At 39.5% G+C, this 14,092-nt stretch overlaps 1 protein-coding gene across 4 annotated transcripts in view; it reads right to left on the reverse strand.

Annotated features, from left to right (window-relative positions):
• Positions 1-14,092, reverse strand: part of cntn6 (contactin 6) — an 88,480-nt gene that overhangs the window by 2,125 nt on the left and 72,263 nt on the right. For all 4 annotated transcript variants that reach the window (XM_014013521.1, XM_014013520.1, XM_014013519.1 and 1 more), the window contains 6 exons: positions 8,905-8,975; positions 8,276-8,510; positions 8,064-8,176; positions 5,497-5,677; positions 2,018-2,130; positions 1,120-1,288 (listed from right to left, as the gene is read on the reverse strand). In XM_014013521.1, the coding sequence (XP_013868975.1) occupies positions 1,120-1,288; positions 2,018-2,130; positions 5,497-5,677; positions 8,064-8,176; positions 8,276-8,510; positions 8,905-8,975 (882 nt within the window). The remainder of the gene's footprint in view (positions 1-1,119; positions 1,289-2,017; positions 2,131-5,496; positions 5,678-8,063; positions 8,177-8,275; positions 8,511-8,904; positions 8,976-14,092) is intronic.

Consider the following 14,092-nt stretch of genomic DNA (forward strand, 5'->3'; position numbering starts at 1 on the left):
TATATATACACACACACCAAATATATAGAGAAATCCCACACAATCACAAGGAGAACATGCACACTCCATATACCGACAGTCTTGTAATACTTGAGAATGGTCTTGGACTTTTTGATGGTCCTGGTCCTGTCTCGGTCTCAGACATTAAGGACTTAGAATCTTATTTCAAGACCAGCCAAAACCACATCTATAGAAATATCACTAAATTGCCAGATAATTGTCCAATTTATTTGCTAACATCTTTGCTCTCATTGGATTTAAAACATATTGATATCTAATATCAATCTAATCCTGACTCATTGCTATTTATGTATTTTTATAAATAAATCATAAAGAATATATTTGTAAAACAACATCCAGGAAAATGCATACAGTAACTTGTAAATTCTGCAGTGCCCTCACTTTCAGAGATGGCGGGGACAACGTCAAACTTTTATCGTCACTAATGTCAGTGTAGCAAAATTCTGTCCTCGGCCCTCACAAAAATATTTTGTCAGTATTAGCTCTATATATGAAGTTAGCAACATGTGTATATAATACTATCTCTTAGGGCACTCTTTTTTTATTTTTATTTATTTTTTCTGGTCTTGTCTCGACCTGGTCTTGTGCAGGTAGTCTTGACCACAATGCTACAGAGAGATCTCAGGTCCAAACAGGGGATCAAACCCAGGATCTTTTTTTAACCTTTTCACTTCACTTAAATAATGACACGACTGTCTTTAGTCTTGTTTAAATTAGAGTTTACACTTTGTTTTTATGTAACAAACTTTGTTAGTATTTTTGTAAAGCACTGCAAGCCTATCATTACAAAGACGTTTAAATCTTGCCATTAGCAATATTTACCTGTTGCTCTATGGGTCATACTAGTCACCTAAGAGGCAGAGACAACCCAAAGCACAGGAGGGATAACAACACCTTTTATAGCTTTTTGTCTTTCTTTCTGGTTTTATGATACATATTCATTGGAATTGTTGTGTGTCCTTTAGAGAACATGTTCAAGCTAGGGTAGAGCTCATATTCTGCATCAGTGACTCGGGGGATTAGTTACACAGTCTTACTGCTCCTCTGCCTATTTCCAGCACTAATCATTTATGTGCTTCAGAGTCTTTGAAAACTTACTGGACATCTTTGGTATGCGAATGGGGCCACTGCTGGAGCCCTCCCCTCCTTCACTCAAGGCTTTGATCTCTATTAGGTAGTCCTCTCCAGAAGGGATTTGCAGTTCCACATTGGTCTTATTGGTTTCCAGTACTGTAGTTCGACCGTGCCAGTGCTGTCGATACACAACCTGGATGGGAGCAGGAATCCTGGGTTAAAAAACACAGAAAATACTCCAAAGCAGACGGTTTGAATGTGAAAAACCTGTGATGATGTTTGTCCCTRTTTTGAAAAGGTTTTGAGGTCAGAACGCCTCACAAGAACATCATTTGTCCCAATGACTCAAGAAAAATAACAGCCAGGACCTCGGGCGTGCATCTTTAACATTTAGTCATACATTTTTATTGCTATGAAATGCTCRATCCCTTTATGTATGAAGACAGCAGTACTTTTAAAATTAAAAAAGGAACTGTCTCACGGCATACACTTCTGCCTTAGCTAAATTAATAAATTGGTTTTGTCTGCAGCGCATGCACGTCTTTGCAACAAAGCCTCACACAAGTCTTATCTTTAAATGACCAGGGCTGCGTATCTCACAAGAATAAATAATTTGTGAAAAGCATTAACAAACGCAGTGATTTCTTCCACACAAAGTATGCAAAGTGGAAGAAATATGATTCATTATTGTTATGGTTAGAAGCAGCTGAATTCTCTCTGCGCCGTGGAGTTCTTCAGTTTATCACYCGAAACAGATCTTTTAATTTTGAAAGGCCAGACAGGGCCAATCCATATTGTAACACAGAGGTGCTGAGGTCTATCTTTCCACTGCAATGAGAAAGTCATTTGTTGAGATGACATCTGCTGAGCCTGTTTGTTTTCCCTAGCCCTGGACTTTCTAATTTTTCTCTGACAAACTCACCTTGTATCCTGTCACCTTGGACTCATTCTGCATCGCCTTGACTTGTTCCCACTTCAGAAGGATCTTAAAGTTTGTCAGGTTCCACTTAATGCCCCCAGGAGGACGACTTGGCGCTGCAAGATACAATTATATGAAACAAGGTTGACAAATGAATGAAAAAGTGTTGTCAATGCCGCTTTTAAACTATGCAATAATAATCAAATCAAAAAGAATTTGCATTTAATTTGATTTAGCTGATTTACCTTAAAAACAAAGTCACTGAAAAAGAAATCATGTATTGTGATTTATTAAAAAAATAATTTAACCTTTATTTTGCCAGTAATAATTCTATTGAAATTTGAATTTGTTTAAACTAGGAAGTCCTGCCAAGACAGCAGCTTAATAATTCCACATTAAAAACACAACATAATTAAAAACATGAACAGTTCAAAAATTTTGGCAAATAACATCAAAGCAGTATAATTGCCAGCAGCTTTTAGTAACAAGGGGTGTGCAAAAAATAAATTATAGTAAATGACTACATGAGCTGAATGTTTAAAAATATAATCCCTTTATATGAAATTGGTCTYGCAAATAAAAATGTCAATGTTACATTTTTTTGTACTGTCCAAAGGACTACCTGTGCTAAAATTTTCAAAACATATCACCCTTTAACTATAACAATGTTTAACTAGATACTGCTTAGTGGTAGCATATCCACTGCCTGGCCAAAAAAAAGTTGCCACCTGGATTTAACTAAGCAAACAGGTATGAGCCTCCTATTCAATAATTACTGCATGGGCGATTTCAGCTGGCAACAAGTTATTTAACCCCAACTGGTGCAATGAGTTGGTTCTTATTTCTTTAAAAAAAGATTCAATTTGCTAGGGAGCATAAAGATTGGACTCTGGKGCAATGGAAGAAGGACATGTGGTCTGATGYGTGCAAAAAAAAAAAAAAAACCCACAGACATCAGTAGCCTATTTAGAGTGATATTGAAACAGGCCACTTTCACAAGCACAATGTCATACCTACGCTGTCCAGGAAATTGCACTGTAGATGCTTTACAAATGTAAAAATYATCAAAAAAGACTGTAGCACAGAAACAGCTGCACCTAGCAGCCAGAAATGTGGAAAAAATATAGATGGGGCCAATCTACACTGTGCTAGCAAACAATTTTGTGATACACTCCACACAGTGATGTGCGAAGYTTTGGGCAGCTTTGTTAATTTTCCTGATTTAACTTTATAAATCATTGATTGTTTTGATTTTAAAAAATCAGTTAAAGGGGACCTATTATGCAAAATTCACTTTTTAAAGTTTTATTTTTTACTCAACTTTGGGAATGTACTTCTTTACAAAKCAGTCCTAGGACCAAAAAAATGCACCCAGGGGCATATTTACTGTAAGTAAATGTATTTTTAATGTATATTAACGACAAGTTTTACACTTCCGTCATTTTGTGATGTCACAAGCTGTACGACAACCCACCAGAACCTGCGTTCAGCCCCTRACCTAGCAAACCCCCGGGTGAGGCCCCAACTCCTCAGTATAAAAAGCCATCACGGTTGTTGTTGTGTAATGTGTAGCTCATCTTGCAACCAGCCTCCAATAGGGCAATGGGTAGAGTGTTGGACCAGAGAGTGGGAGACCACAATTTGAAACCGGCACAGACACAATTTAATTATTTATTTATTTTTGTTCATTATGAACACATTTTCTCAACTCAAATTGGGTTTGGTAAGTTCAGTTTACCTCAGTTTAGCTTGTTAATTTGTTGCACTAGCGCRGAGCTAATACATATAAGGATATATAACGTCAGGGCTAAAGCTAAAGCTAACAGGCTAAGCTGAGGTTCTTCTTCCATGAAGCAGCTCTGTTGTCCTCCATCTATATTTTCAGTTACAGGCTGAGTCATTTCTACCTTCTCCTCTCTGACAACGCGCTTTGGTTTTATGGAGGTAAATTTGTGTTTTTATGATTCAATCAAACAAAAAGCATCTTCAATCAAAAATAATAATTTCAATCAAAAATAATTTTTTCAACCAAACAAAAAAATACTATTTCAATCAAAAAATAATAAAAAAAAAACCTATCAAAACGTTTTTTTTTTTTTGCAAAACATAAACTTTTAGTTGAATCTCAAACTTTTGGTTGACGCTTTAAGTCTTTGGTTAACTTCCTAAATTTTTGGTTGAACGTGTGTCCACATGTGTGATYGGTTAATTGWASAGACTTAAAAGCATAATAGCATAKTAGGTGTKTTTTAAGTCTCTAAATMTAACCTATCACACATGAAAAGCCACCGACGCTGTTTTYTAGAACACCAGGAGACCACCAAGCCAATCTTTAGAATCCAGTGATCAGAGCCCGTCCAGGCATATATCCAGAACAGAGAAGAACAGGGGTCCCACCTTTGACATGTTCTCCCATGGAAGAAGAAAAAAACTTTGTTCCAAAAAATTATTATGAGACCAGCTAACCAAGTCCATAAAAACAAAAATATCCATAATTTCTGATTTCGATGAAAAACGTAGAGAAGGCTCCAAGCAGCAGAGCAGGGAAGATTAGGAAGGGCAGGAGAGAAGGAAAAAGTGTCTTACTCCTCCGAGAGCATAGCCTGGTTAAAACCAGACCCTGTCCTTCACTTTTCTTCATACAAGGGTCTGGACTTGATGCATAGAGAAGCCTTTCTTGCAGGAGGTGTGGCCTCTGCTGAAGCATGTGTTTGTGTGTRGCTGTGACGGAGGCTAAGCTAAGAAGCTAACCGGAAATCACYTGTMCTGTAAACAACCCTGCTGAGAGGAGAAATATACCGAGCCGAARGAGAAGACTGTAAATGAGAGCTGCTGCTTTGTCAGACAAATTTATTTTAATTTGGAAGCCTTATCAACACAGACTGGCTTCATTCACTTCCTCCACTGTCACTGCTAAACTAACTAGCAGACACTGTGCAGAAAATCGAAGTTGCAGGATAGTTAATATTTTTAAGCAAGTTTTTTTAAGCAAAATGCAGGATCTGAGCACTTTCAACAGAAACAAACACTCCCACTAACTTCTGACCAATCACACAGTAAGTTCTTATGTGGAGGGGGTAAAAAATTCGGCCAACAGGTTGTGACAAGAAGGGACCAAAGAGTAGATTCTGTGAAAAAAACGCCACAAATTTCYTCATGAAACTTTGGCAATCTGATCCGATTTTAGCAGTTCGACTGGAGCATACTGGGCACTTTAGCGTAACCACATTGTTGATGTGATATTTTATTCTTACCTTTTGACCTCAAAGTGGCTTATCTTCTATGTTCACAGGTGGTATAAACGACATATAAGTAATGGTACAGAGATTAAAGCCYCATCAAGAAATAAAATGTAAAAAGSACTATGAAAACTGATAGGCTGATTTAGAATAAAATATGTGATTATGTGTCTGTGCAGCATCTGACCAAAACAAGTGAAAGAAGCACACAAATCACAAATTGTGTTGCATGTTCAAACTCACGTGGTTTCCTGGTYGTGATGTTAATAGAGGGGCTGCAGGGTCCAAATCCAGCACTGTTTTGGGCTCTGACCGCGATCTGATAAAGTGTGCTGCCCTTTAAACCAGAGAGCAGAGCTGAGCTGTTGATAACCCTCACTCTGTCTGCTTCACTCTGCTCACTTCCCTCCTCCCAAAACAGAACCTGAAGCAAAGGAAAAAGAGTCACCATATGCAGGCAARTTTAATTCAGATTTTCAGTGACTTGTTTTTATCCTCCATGCATTTACTATAATCTATGGATGTATAAGAGCCCATTCAAATATATAATTTGGCTGTCTGTTACCAAAATATCTCATAACATTGTGTCTGGATGCTATCAATATCTAAGTAACTGGTCATTAGGAAGTCTGAAACCACATTTTTTGAAGCTTTTTTTTTTTAATAATCCTGTGTCTGACAGCAATCAGCAAAAACGGAGAATAGAAGTGACAAGTGTAAGGATTAGGAGCTTTAAAAGGAGATAATTTTTGACCCCAGAATGACAGAGGGAGACCAGACAGAAAATGTCAAACAGATGGCATGAGAGCAGGCACTTATTCAGTTGGCTGCATCACGCAGGTTCTCAGACATCTTGCTAAGGAAAGGCAGATTAGCAAAAAGGCCTGGGGTTGTTGATAACAGATGCATCTAGGGAGGGTTTTTTTTAACACCAGAAGCTCAATTATGGCAAGTTTTTGAAGCGTGTGGGAAAATGTCTCAAATACCTGAGCAGAAGATGTTCCCAGCATTTTATACCACCCCTGCTAAAAAAAATGAACTTGCTCAACAATCAAAGGAGATTAAAGCTGTCGTGTTGCATCTTTAGGTTTCACAGAGACAGTGGGACTGTATCTGGACAGAAATAATCTATTTGAGGAGTTTCAGTCAGGGTTTAGAGCTCATCATAGCACAGAAACAGCACTGGTGAAAGTTACTAATGATATTCTCATGGCCTCAGACAGTGGACTTGTGTCCTTACATATCTTGTTAGATCTCAGTGCTGCCTTTGATCACAATATTCTATTACAGAGGCTTAAAGTTGATATTAGGATTACAYGAACAGCTCTAAAATGGTTTGAGTCTTATTTAATTGATAGATTTCAGTTTATTAATGTTAATAATGAATGTTCTGCTTAGACCAGAGTTAGTCATGCAGTTTCTCAGGGTTCAGTGCTTGGACCAATCCTCTTTGCTTTGTATATGCTTCCAATGGGTAAAGTTATAAAAAGCATTTGGTAAATTTTCATTGTTATGCTGATGATACTCAGTAATATTTATCCATAAAACCTGATGAATCCAATAGGTTACCTAAACTAAAATCATGTCTTAAAGACATAAAAACCTGGATGACTCTGAATTTTCTGCWTCTAAACTCAGATAATGTCATTTTTGGACAATAAACTTTGCAGCTTTTCACTTCCTTTGGATGACATTAATCTGGTAATCTGGAAGGAGAGGRCATATTTCTCCAGTTTTACCTTCTCTCCATTGGCRCACTGTCAAATTCATTTTTGAAAAAAATATCTGACTTCCTGTAGGCCAAACGCTATTTCATCCTCAAATTTGAGCGTACCATCTTATACTGTAAGTATGGCCATATGCAAATGTTGTGAATTGACCACTGCGCCACCACTCTTCATCCCAATGGCTTCAGAATTGTTGTGTACAGTTTAGACCCTTTTAAAATACAAGAAAATYTTTATCACTAGCAGCTGCCAAACAGTGTGGCCAGAGCACCTTGGCGACATTGAACATGTCCCATGGCACAACTGCCATTTTAATCTTTAAGCTTCTCGAAACTTGGTACATATTTACAACTTGTGTAKATATYGACAACTACAAAGATCCAGGTGTGCTTGTTGTTGGCTCCTATTAGTGTTTTAAAAAAATCTCAAGACAGACAGGCGACCGCTGTAGCTCGATGTTCACCCAATCCGGATGGCTGCAGTGCATGACGGCCCTTTATTACTGCTTTTTGTTGTAATTTCATTTTTTATTCAATGAGGTTTTTTTTTAGATTTGGTCTTAAACATTTGACCAGCTGATGAACAGCCTATTTGAGTTCAACACTTGTTTGCAWTAAAATACTTACTCAGATGTTTTTATGTTTCACTCCCGTTTCTTCTTTTTGCACATCAAAGCTCTACTTAGAACCTTCTTATGATCCAACAGTGCAAAATGTGAATTCTTGCCATTTTTCAATTGATCTTAATATTTTGATCAGAATTGTGTTATTTGGGTATGTGCAGTTGTTTGTTTGCTCTCTGGGRGGCTTACACTTGTACACTTTGAAAACCCCTGATCTAAGCTGATTCTAATCCTTCCTCCCACCCTACGTATACTCTTGGCTCTCATTCTCTCATCAGTCTGTCCTTCTGTTAAATTGTTGTTTGTAGACCCCCTGTACTTGCTCAATTAGCCAGTTWAAAAATCTGCAATCTTTGTATTCTGTTGATACAATACGTTTATTYTGTCATTCTAAGGAATAATGTTTTTATTTTTGTGAATTGTACTAGTAAGACTACTGCTCTAACMTTTTGATAAAATACCTCGTATGCTATTATCTCGCTGTTGGATGTAGGAGGAATAGGTTCCCAGTACACTTCAATCTCAGCTGCAGACATAGCACGRGCCCATACGCCCAATGGTGTCTCAGAGGGCTCTACAGAGGATAGGTGAATTATGTATAGCAACAATTTATAACAAATTCATATCAGCACTATCATATTTTTTGCTGTTTGCATCACATAAACAACCTCACCTTGATCTGCAGAAAGCACTGTAACAACATGGCTGAACAGCCCCTCTCCCATGCTGTTGTAAACACCTACAGTCACTTCAAACTGGGACAGGGGGGRGATGCTGTCATTTCTGTAGATATATCTTGATGCATCTGGGGACGCGAGCACTGTCTGGATCCAGGTGCTGCTGCCAAGTGGGCGGAAAGCCACTACATAGCCAAAGTCTTCTCCGCTCTGCTGTTCCTCTGGAACTGGCTAAGATAAGAAAAAAAAATATATGCCTGTGATCAACATGTCTGTGAGCAGAAACTGAATTAGAAACTGTAAAGATATAAAACAGAGTTTTATGTCCAACAAATGTATGAYAACTCACAACAACATAGCCTCCTCAATCATTTGAATCTACTGGAGGCACTGTCACCAAAGTCCAGATTTATGTGCTCTAACTTGCAGTAGGGTTGTATCTTTGTTAAGATTTACGCTGCTCAGCAAGTCAGCAAGCAGCAAATCAGAAAGGTTCTACTTTTAATTAAAACTAGTTCCACAAAAGCTATGCCTCTGTAGGCACAGTGACTCTGCCAAAGTTCACTTTTAATCAAAGGGAGGCTACTCTGTCACAATGAATGTCCAAAAAAAATTAGCGACTCACCTCCCACGTAATGACGAGCTCTCCTCGAGCTCCCCCACCGCCACTCACATGAACCGGTGAAACCTTAGGAACTAAACATAAAAAAGAATCAAAGACTTGGCYTTAATTAAAGGAAAGCATGTCACTTTAAATGCAAAAGTGGTCAACTAAAATCATTTTGTGTTAGTAAATGCCAAATGTTTTAGTCATTTTGGAAAGCATTAAATAAGGTTATGTAAGATCTCAGCCTCACAGCTACTATGACATCAATTTTTAGGTTCATATGTGCCAATGACTCTGCTCTACAAATCTTCACCATATCTAGGTTGAGGAGTGTGTGTGCCTAAATGATACCAGGAGCTATTCTGTCAGAGTCATTTACCCAGAGTAGGGTCTCCCAAGGCAGGACAGTACTAGGTGACAGGCCAAACAAAGAGCTCAATGTCCCTCACCAGATCGTGTACGTGAGTGCTCGGTGATCAAGTCTTTACCCATGAGGCCCAGTCGGGCTCAACCTGGATGAACAACATGACTTTAAATCCTGTTAGTTCACCAACCTCAGGAAGGTCAAAACGAGTAAGGTGCAACWGCCAAAGGTGGGGGGACGTCGTGCTCAGACCCTGGCCTAATGAGGTTTGTTTTTGAGACATGAAATGTCAGCTCCACAGGTTGGTGTGCAGGGTTTCCCCCTGCAGGGTTTRATAAGGCTGGCYGGCCGCCAGGCTTTACATGCCTTCCCACCAGGTTTGTTCGTTTACTGAAGGATCCAGCATGCCGCTGCCGAACTGCCGAAATCGTGCCGAACTGTCGCAGTTTTATGACGAAAATTGTGTCACTTCTGTTCGCATTGTTGGCATTTCAGCATTTCTTGTCGCAACCCATGGGTTGAACTTTTCACCCCCCTCCACATGAGAACACATATGAACTGTATGGTGTGATTGGTCAGAAGTCCGTGGGAGTGTTTTTGTTTGTGCTGATAGCAGACGCTGCATTTGCTTAAACCACTCTCTTCAAAAAAAAAGGAAGAAAAAAGCGATCGCTTCCAGAGCCGACTGCTGTACCAGGAAGCAGCAATTTAAAAAGTTTTAGTCAAACGGCCAAAAACTCATCAGCGGGGATAAAACAGACATTTTTCACGGTGGAATCTGACTGATAAAAACTTTGGAGCTTAATCTGGGACCAGTTTGAGGATAAACAATGTCGAGCGAGCCGCGGACTTTTTTTTTTTTTTGGCATTGTACTCTCCCAGGAAGGAATCCCATGCAGTGACGTATGCTGCAACGGGAGGGGTTTCCCCAGGAGCTGGGCTCTGGGTGTCTCAGGAACTATGAAAGGTCTGTGSGAAAACYAACGCTGAACAACCACGTSACGGCGCGTCGACRGGTCYGCAGCCAAGRGACCATACTGRAGYCTTTAGWGTYGACGTTGCCTGTGAAGCATGTGCWAAAAAKAGCACTCCTCATCATTGAGCAGTGAAGCTAAAAAGCTATCATATTGCTCCTCAGCATGCAAAAAAGCAAGTCATAGTCATTTCACAAATCACCAAAAATGGTAACAGGAGGTACTGTTACAGCCGCAACTCATTGAATTGAGAAAAAAAGCACAGAGCTAGTTTACCCCTCCGACTCTCTGTCCGAGCTCTGCTCTCTCAGACACACATGCAACTTCCCCTACCACAACCAGCATCATGGAACATTAACTTTTTAGGACTTAAATATTCAGGATGATACCTTCTAGAGGAGCAAAACAAATTATATTCATAGTGATTGGGAAAGGCTTTTTATTGTTGTTCTATTATTTTATTTTATAACTGATATTTTAGTCCCCGAAGCAGTCAACCATCAGGGGAGAGACAAAAGTGTTACTGTTAAATGGGTACCAGGACATACTGGTATTAATGGTAACAAGAGAGCTGACTACCTTGCAAAAGCTGTCAGGCCCACTTCAAAGGACSAGAGCCTGTTGTAGGTATCTCAACAACAGTCTGTAGAACTGCCCTACAGGCCTGGATTAGACGCCAACACTGAATCTGCTGGAGGGAGCTGACAGATTGTAGACAGGCACAGGAACTGATAAACATTGTGTGTTGTGTGTTTAGAGATGCTCTTCTGCATACCTCTGTTGTAACGAGTGGTTATTTGAGTTACCGTTGCTGTTCTATCAGCTCGAACCAGTCTAGTCATTCTCCTCTGACTTCTGGCATCAACAAGGCATTTTCCCCCACAGAACTGCCGCTCACTGGATGTTTTTTCTTTTTCGGACCATTCTCTGTAAACCCTATGGCCATGTCTACATGCCTAAATGCATTGAGTTGCTACCATGTGATTGGCTGGTTCGACATTTGCGTTAATGAGCAGTTTGACAGGTGTATCCTGATGCATCTCAGTAATCCAGGTAGAAAAAAAATCAAAAAGAAAAAATAAGTAGGTCCTCTGGATGGGTTCTTCTTTAGTGAAACGTTTCATCTCTCCTCCAAGAGACTTCTTCAGTTTGATATGAGTTTCAGGTGAACTCAGCCTTATAATCACTGCCTCCACCTGGGCAAACAGGTTAGTCATGACCCTCTATGAACAATAGAGCTAATCAAGCCTATTGTTAGGCGATGGTCCTCTTTTGCATTTGACTAACCTGTTTGTCCATCAGGTGGAGGCAGGGCTTATGAGGCTGAGTTTCAACTGAAACTCATCAGACTGAAGAAGTCTCTTGGAGGAGAGACCAAACGTTTCACTTAAGAAGAACCCATCCAGAGGACCTACTTATGTTTTCTTTTTGATTTGGACAGAGGTACTTGATGAAGTGGCTGGTGTATGTTTTCCTATCCAAAGTAAGGACTTTAGCCTGTTAGYTTCAAATGTTGTAGTGGTGATAGCCTCTGATAGTGACGTGCTGTAACAGCCATGGTTCGGTTCTTGAGCAGCATGTTCTTGGTCCATCTTCAGCCGATCACTACCTGGTTAAGTAGCCACGTGTTTCTTTAAAATTGCAGCTTACTGTTAGTTTTTTCATAACTTCAGCTAGTATGTTTTGAAAAAAAAAAAACTTAAATCACTATTTTTTTTTAGAAATTTGTGGTTTTTCAGTTTTTTCTCTATTTGTTTGAAAGTGACATGTTTCTACTTTTGCCGTGGGATGTCATATATTTTTATTATCCACCTCTCCATTGTGTCAGTGAATAAGCACCAGGGGCTAAAGCATCCAGCTTTTAATAAAAGGCTCAGAACTACTACTGAAATCTAGCACACAGAAGAGTGTTTAAATTTTTGTTGACAACAGTATTATCCTCAGTTTATTGCGGCATTGAGTTACGCACCATATGCTGGCCCCATGTGTGAAACACAACAGGAAACTTGTTCCCCTGTGATTTAACCAGCAGGATGGAACTCTCTAAGCACCTCAAAGAAACTCCATGTCTCTGCCTCATGGCATGCCGTCTTCTGCTACTACAAATATTACTCAAAACTGTTTACAAGTTCATGGAACACAAGTCAGGACCATGTGAGATATCTTCAGAACCCACACACTTTCATTTTCACAATGTAATTAAAGCACTAGTACAAACAATACATTACTAAAGCTAGCGTTTCCTAAAGGAATGCATATTTCCACTGCCTTGCATGCACAAAGCTCTTGTGATTTGCTTGCATTCTGAGTATGTGTTGTAYATGACTGTCAGCTACAACCACATCAGCTCAACATCTGTAAAAATGAGTGGGATAGACTTATTTTTTGTTTGCTTAGGGCAGGTGGATGTCACAGTCATATTGTATTGGATAAACTCAACAGTTCTTTAGTTGTGAATGTACATTAGATGATAACTTTCTGAAAGTTTCATAACAATTGAGGAAGTGATTCATGAGATACTTTTTTAACAAATAAATAAGACTTACTACAATTTTTAATACAGTTAGTGGCGCTCAGAGTATTTGTTGGGAGTTACTCCCAGCTWTGAACACCCCTTCAATATTTGTAAAATCAACTTAACATTTTTTGAATAAGCTACAGTTGTTTAGCTGTGATGGCCTTCTTTAATGGTGTTGACTCCAAAWGCTAATCACTTGTAGGTGCACATCTAATAATTACTTTGTGAGAATTTCATTAAAATCTGTCCACTTGTTCGTGATATATGCTAACACACACACACACAGGCACACATGCACAGTATTGTACAACTATCTTTATGTGAACAATGCATTGTTTCCCATTCATTTCTACAGCCTAATCCTAAAACACCCAGCTTCTTTAAATTCCAGACCTCAATATAACCACAAATCCTATTTAAAACAGCAAAATAACTATTACAAAAACAGGGCTCTGGCACTAAAACCAATCCCCAGCACCTATACCATAGTAACCACACCCCCTACCCAACCGCAAAGCATCATGGGTCACCTACATAACATAGCACCAGATTCTACCAAAGTTAGACTAGTCCCCCCCAACTGATTTACCAGCACTATATTAACTTCAAAATATACATCTTAACCAGAAAATACTATAATACTAAGCCCAACTTCAGTGAACTGCAAACAGTCACTAGAAGGAATTCTTTTAAATATTCTAAACATTTCTTTTGATTAGATTAGGCCCATTCTACATACACCTATCAGACCACACCCCCAACCATTCCTGACCCCTTCCCTAACGCTCACTCTGCTCTGTCTATTCCTCCCTTCTCTGAACTCTCCTCRCTCTCTATGAAGCACAGCATATGACAAATACTCAATGTACTGGCTGAGTTCTATACTCAAYCAGTACACCTACACTCACCAGAAWATGCCAGCCATWTTCAACTACATATTACCAGTACACACAAATCAACAGGCTGTTTCCAATGGTCTCTRGGAACAGCCATCTCCACCATGCACTGCTCATGAGGATAGGACACAGTAGCCCAACACTGGACCTGATCTTGAGCKAMRGTGCACTTCCTAAGGGATTTMCCAACTCTGCGGAGCCATTGAGGGTGGGACCCTCAGTGTGAATACTCCCCTAACCTGACCCCTTACCCCATACCTAACCTCTTACCTAAACTGATTTCATACAGTACCTTAGTTCTAACCCTTACCCACCAACGCCATTTCCTCCCATGGGGACTAGGCTTAGGTCCTTGTAATTCACAGTTGGTCGGGTAGCGCCTTTTATGGCTGCATGACCCAGGCACCTGTTATCCCATGTTTGTTTGTATTGTCTTTCTCTGAATGGGTTGTCC

The sequence above is a fragment of the Austrofundulus limnaeus genome, unplaced genomic scaffold (assembly GCF_001266775.1).
Source record: "Austrofundulus limnaeus strain Quisiro unplaced genomic scaffold, Austrofundulus_limnaeus-1.0 Scaffold102, whole genome shotgun sequence".
In the NCBI taxonomy this organism is placed as follows: Eukaryota; Metazoa; Chordata; class Actinopteri; order Cyprinodontiformes; family Rivulidae; genus Austrofundulus; species Austrofundulus limnaeus.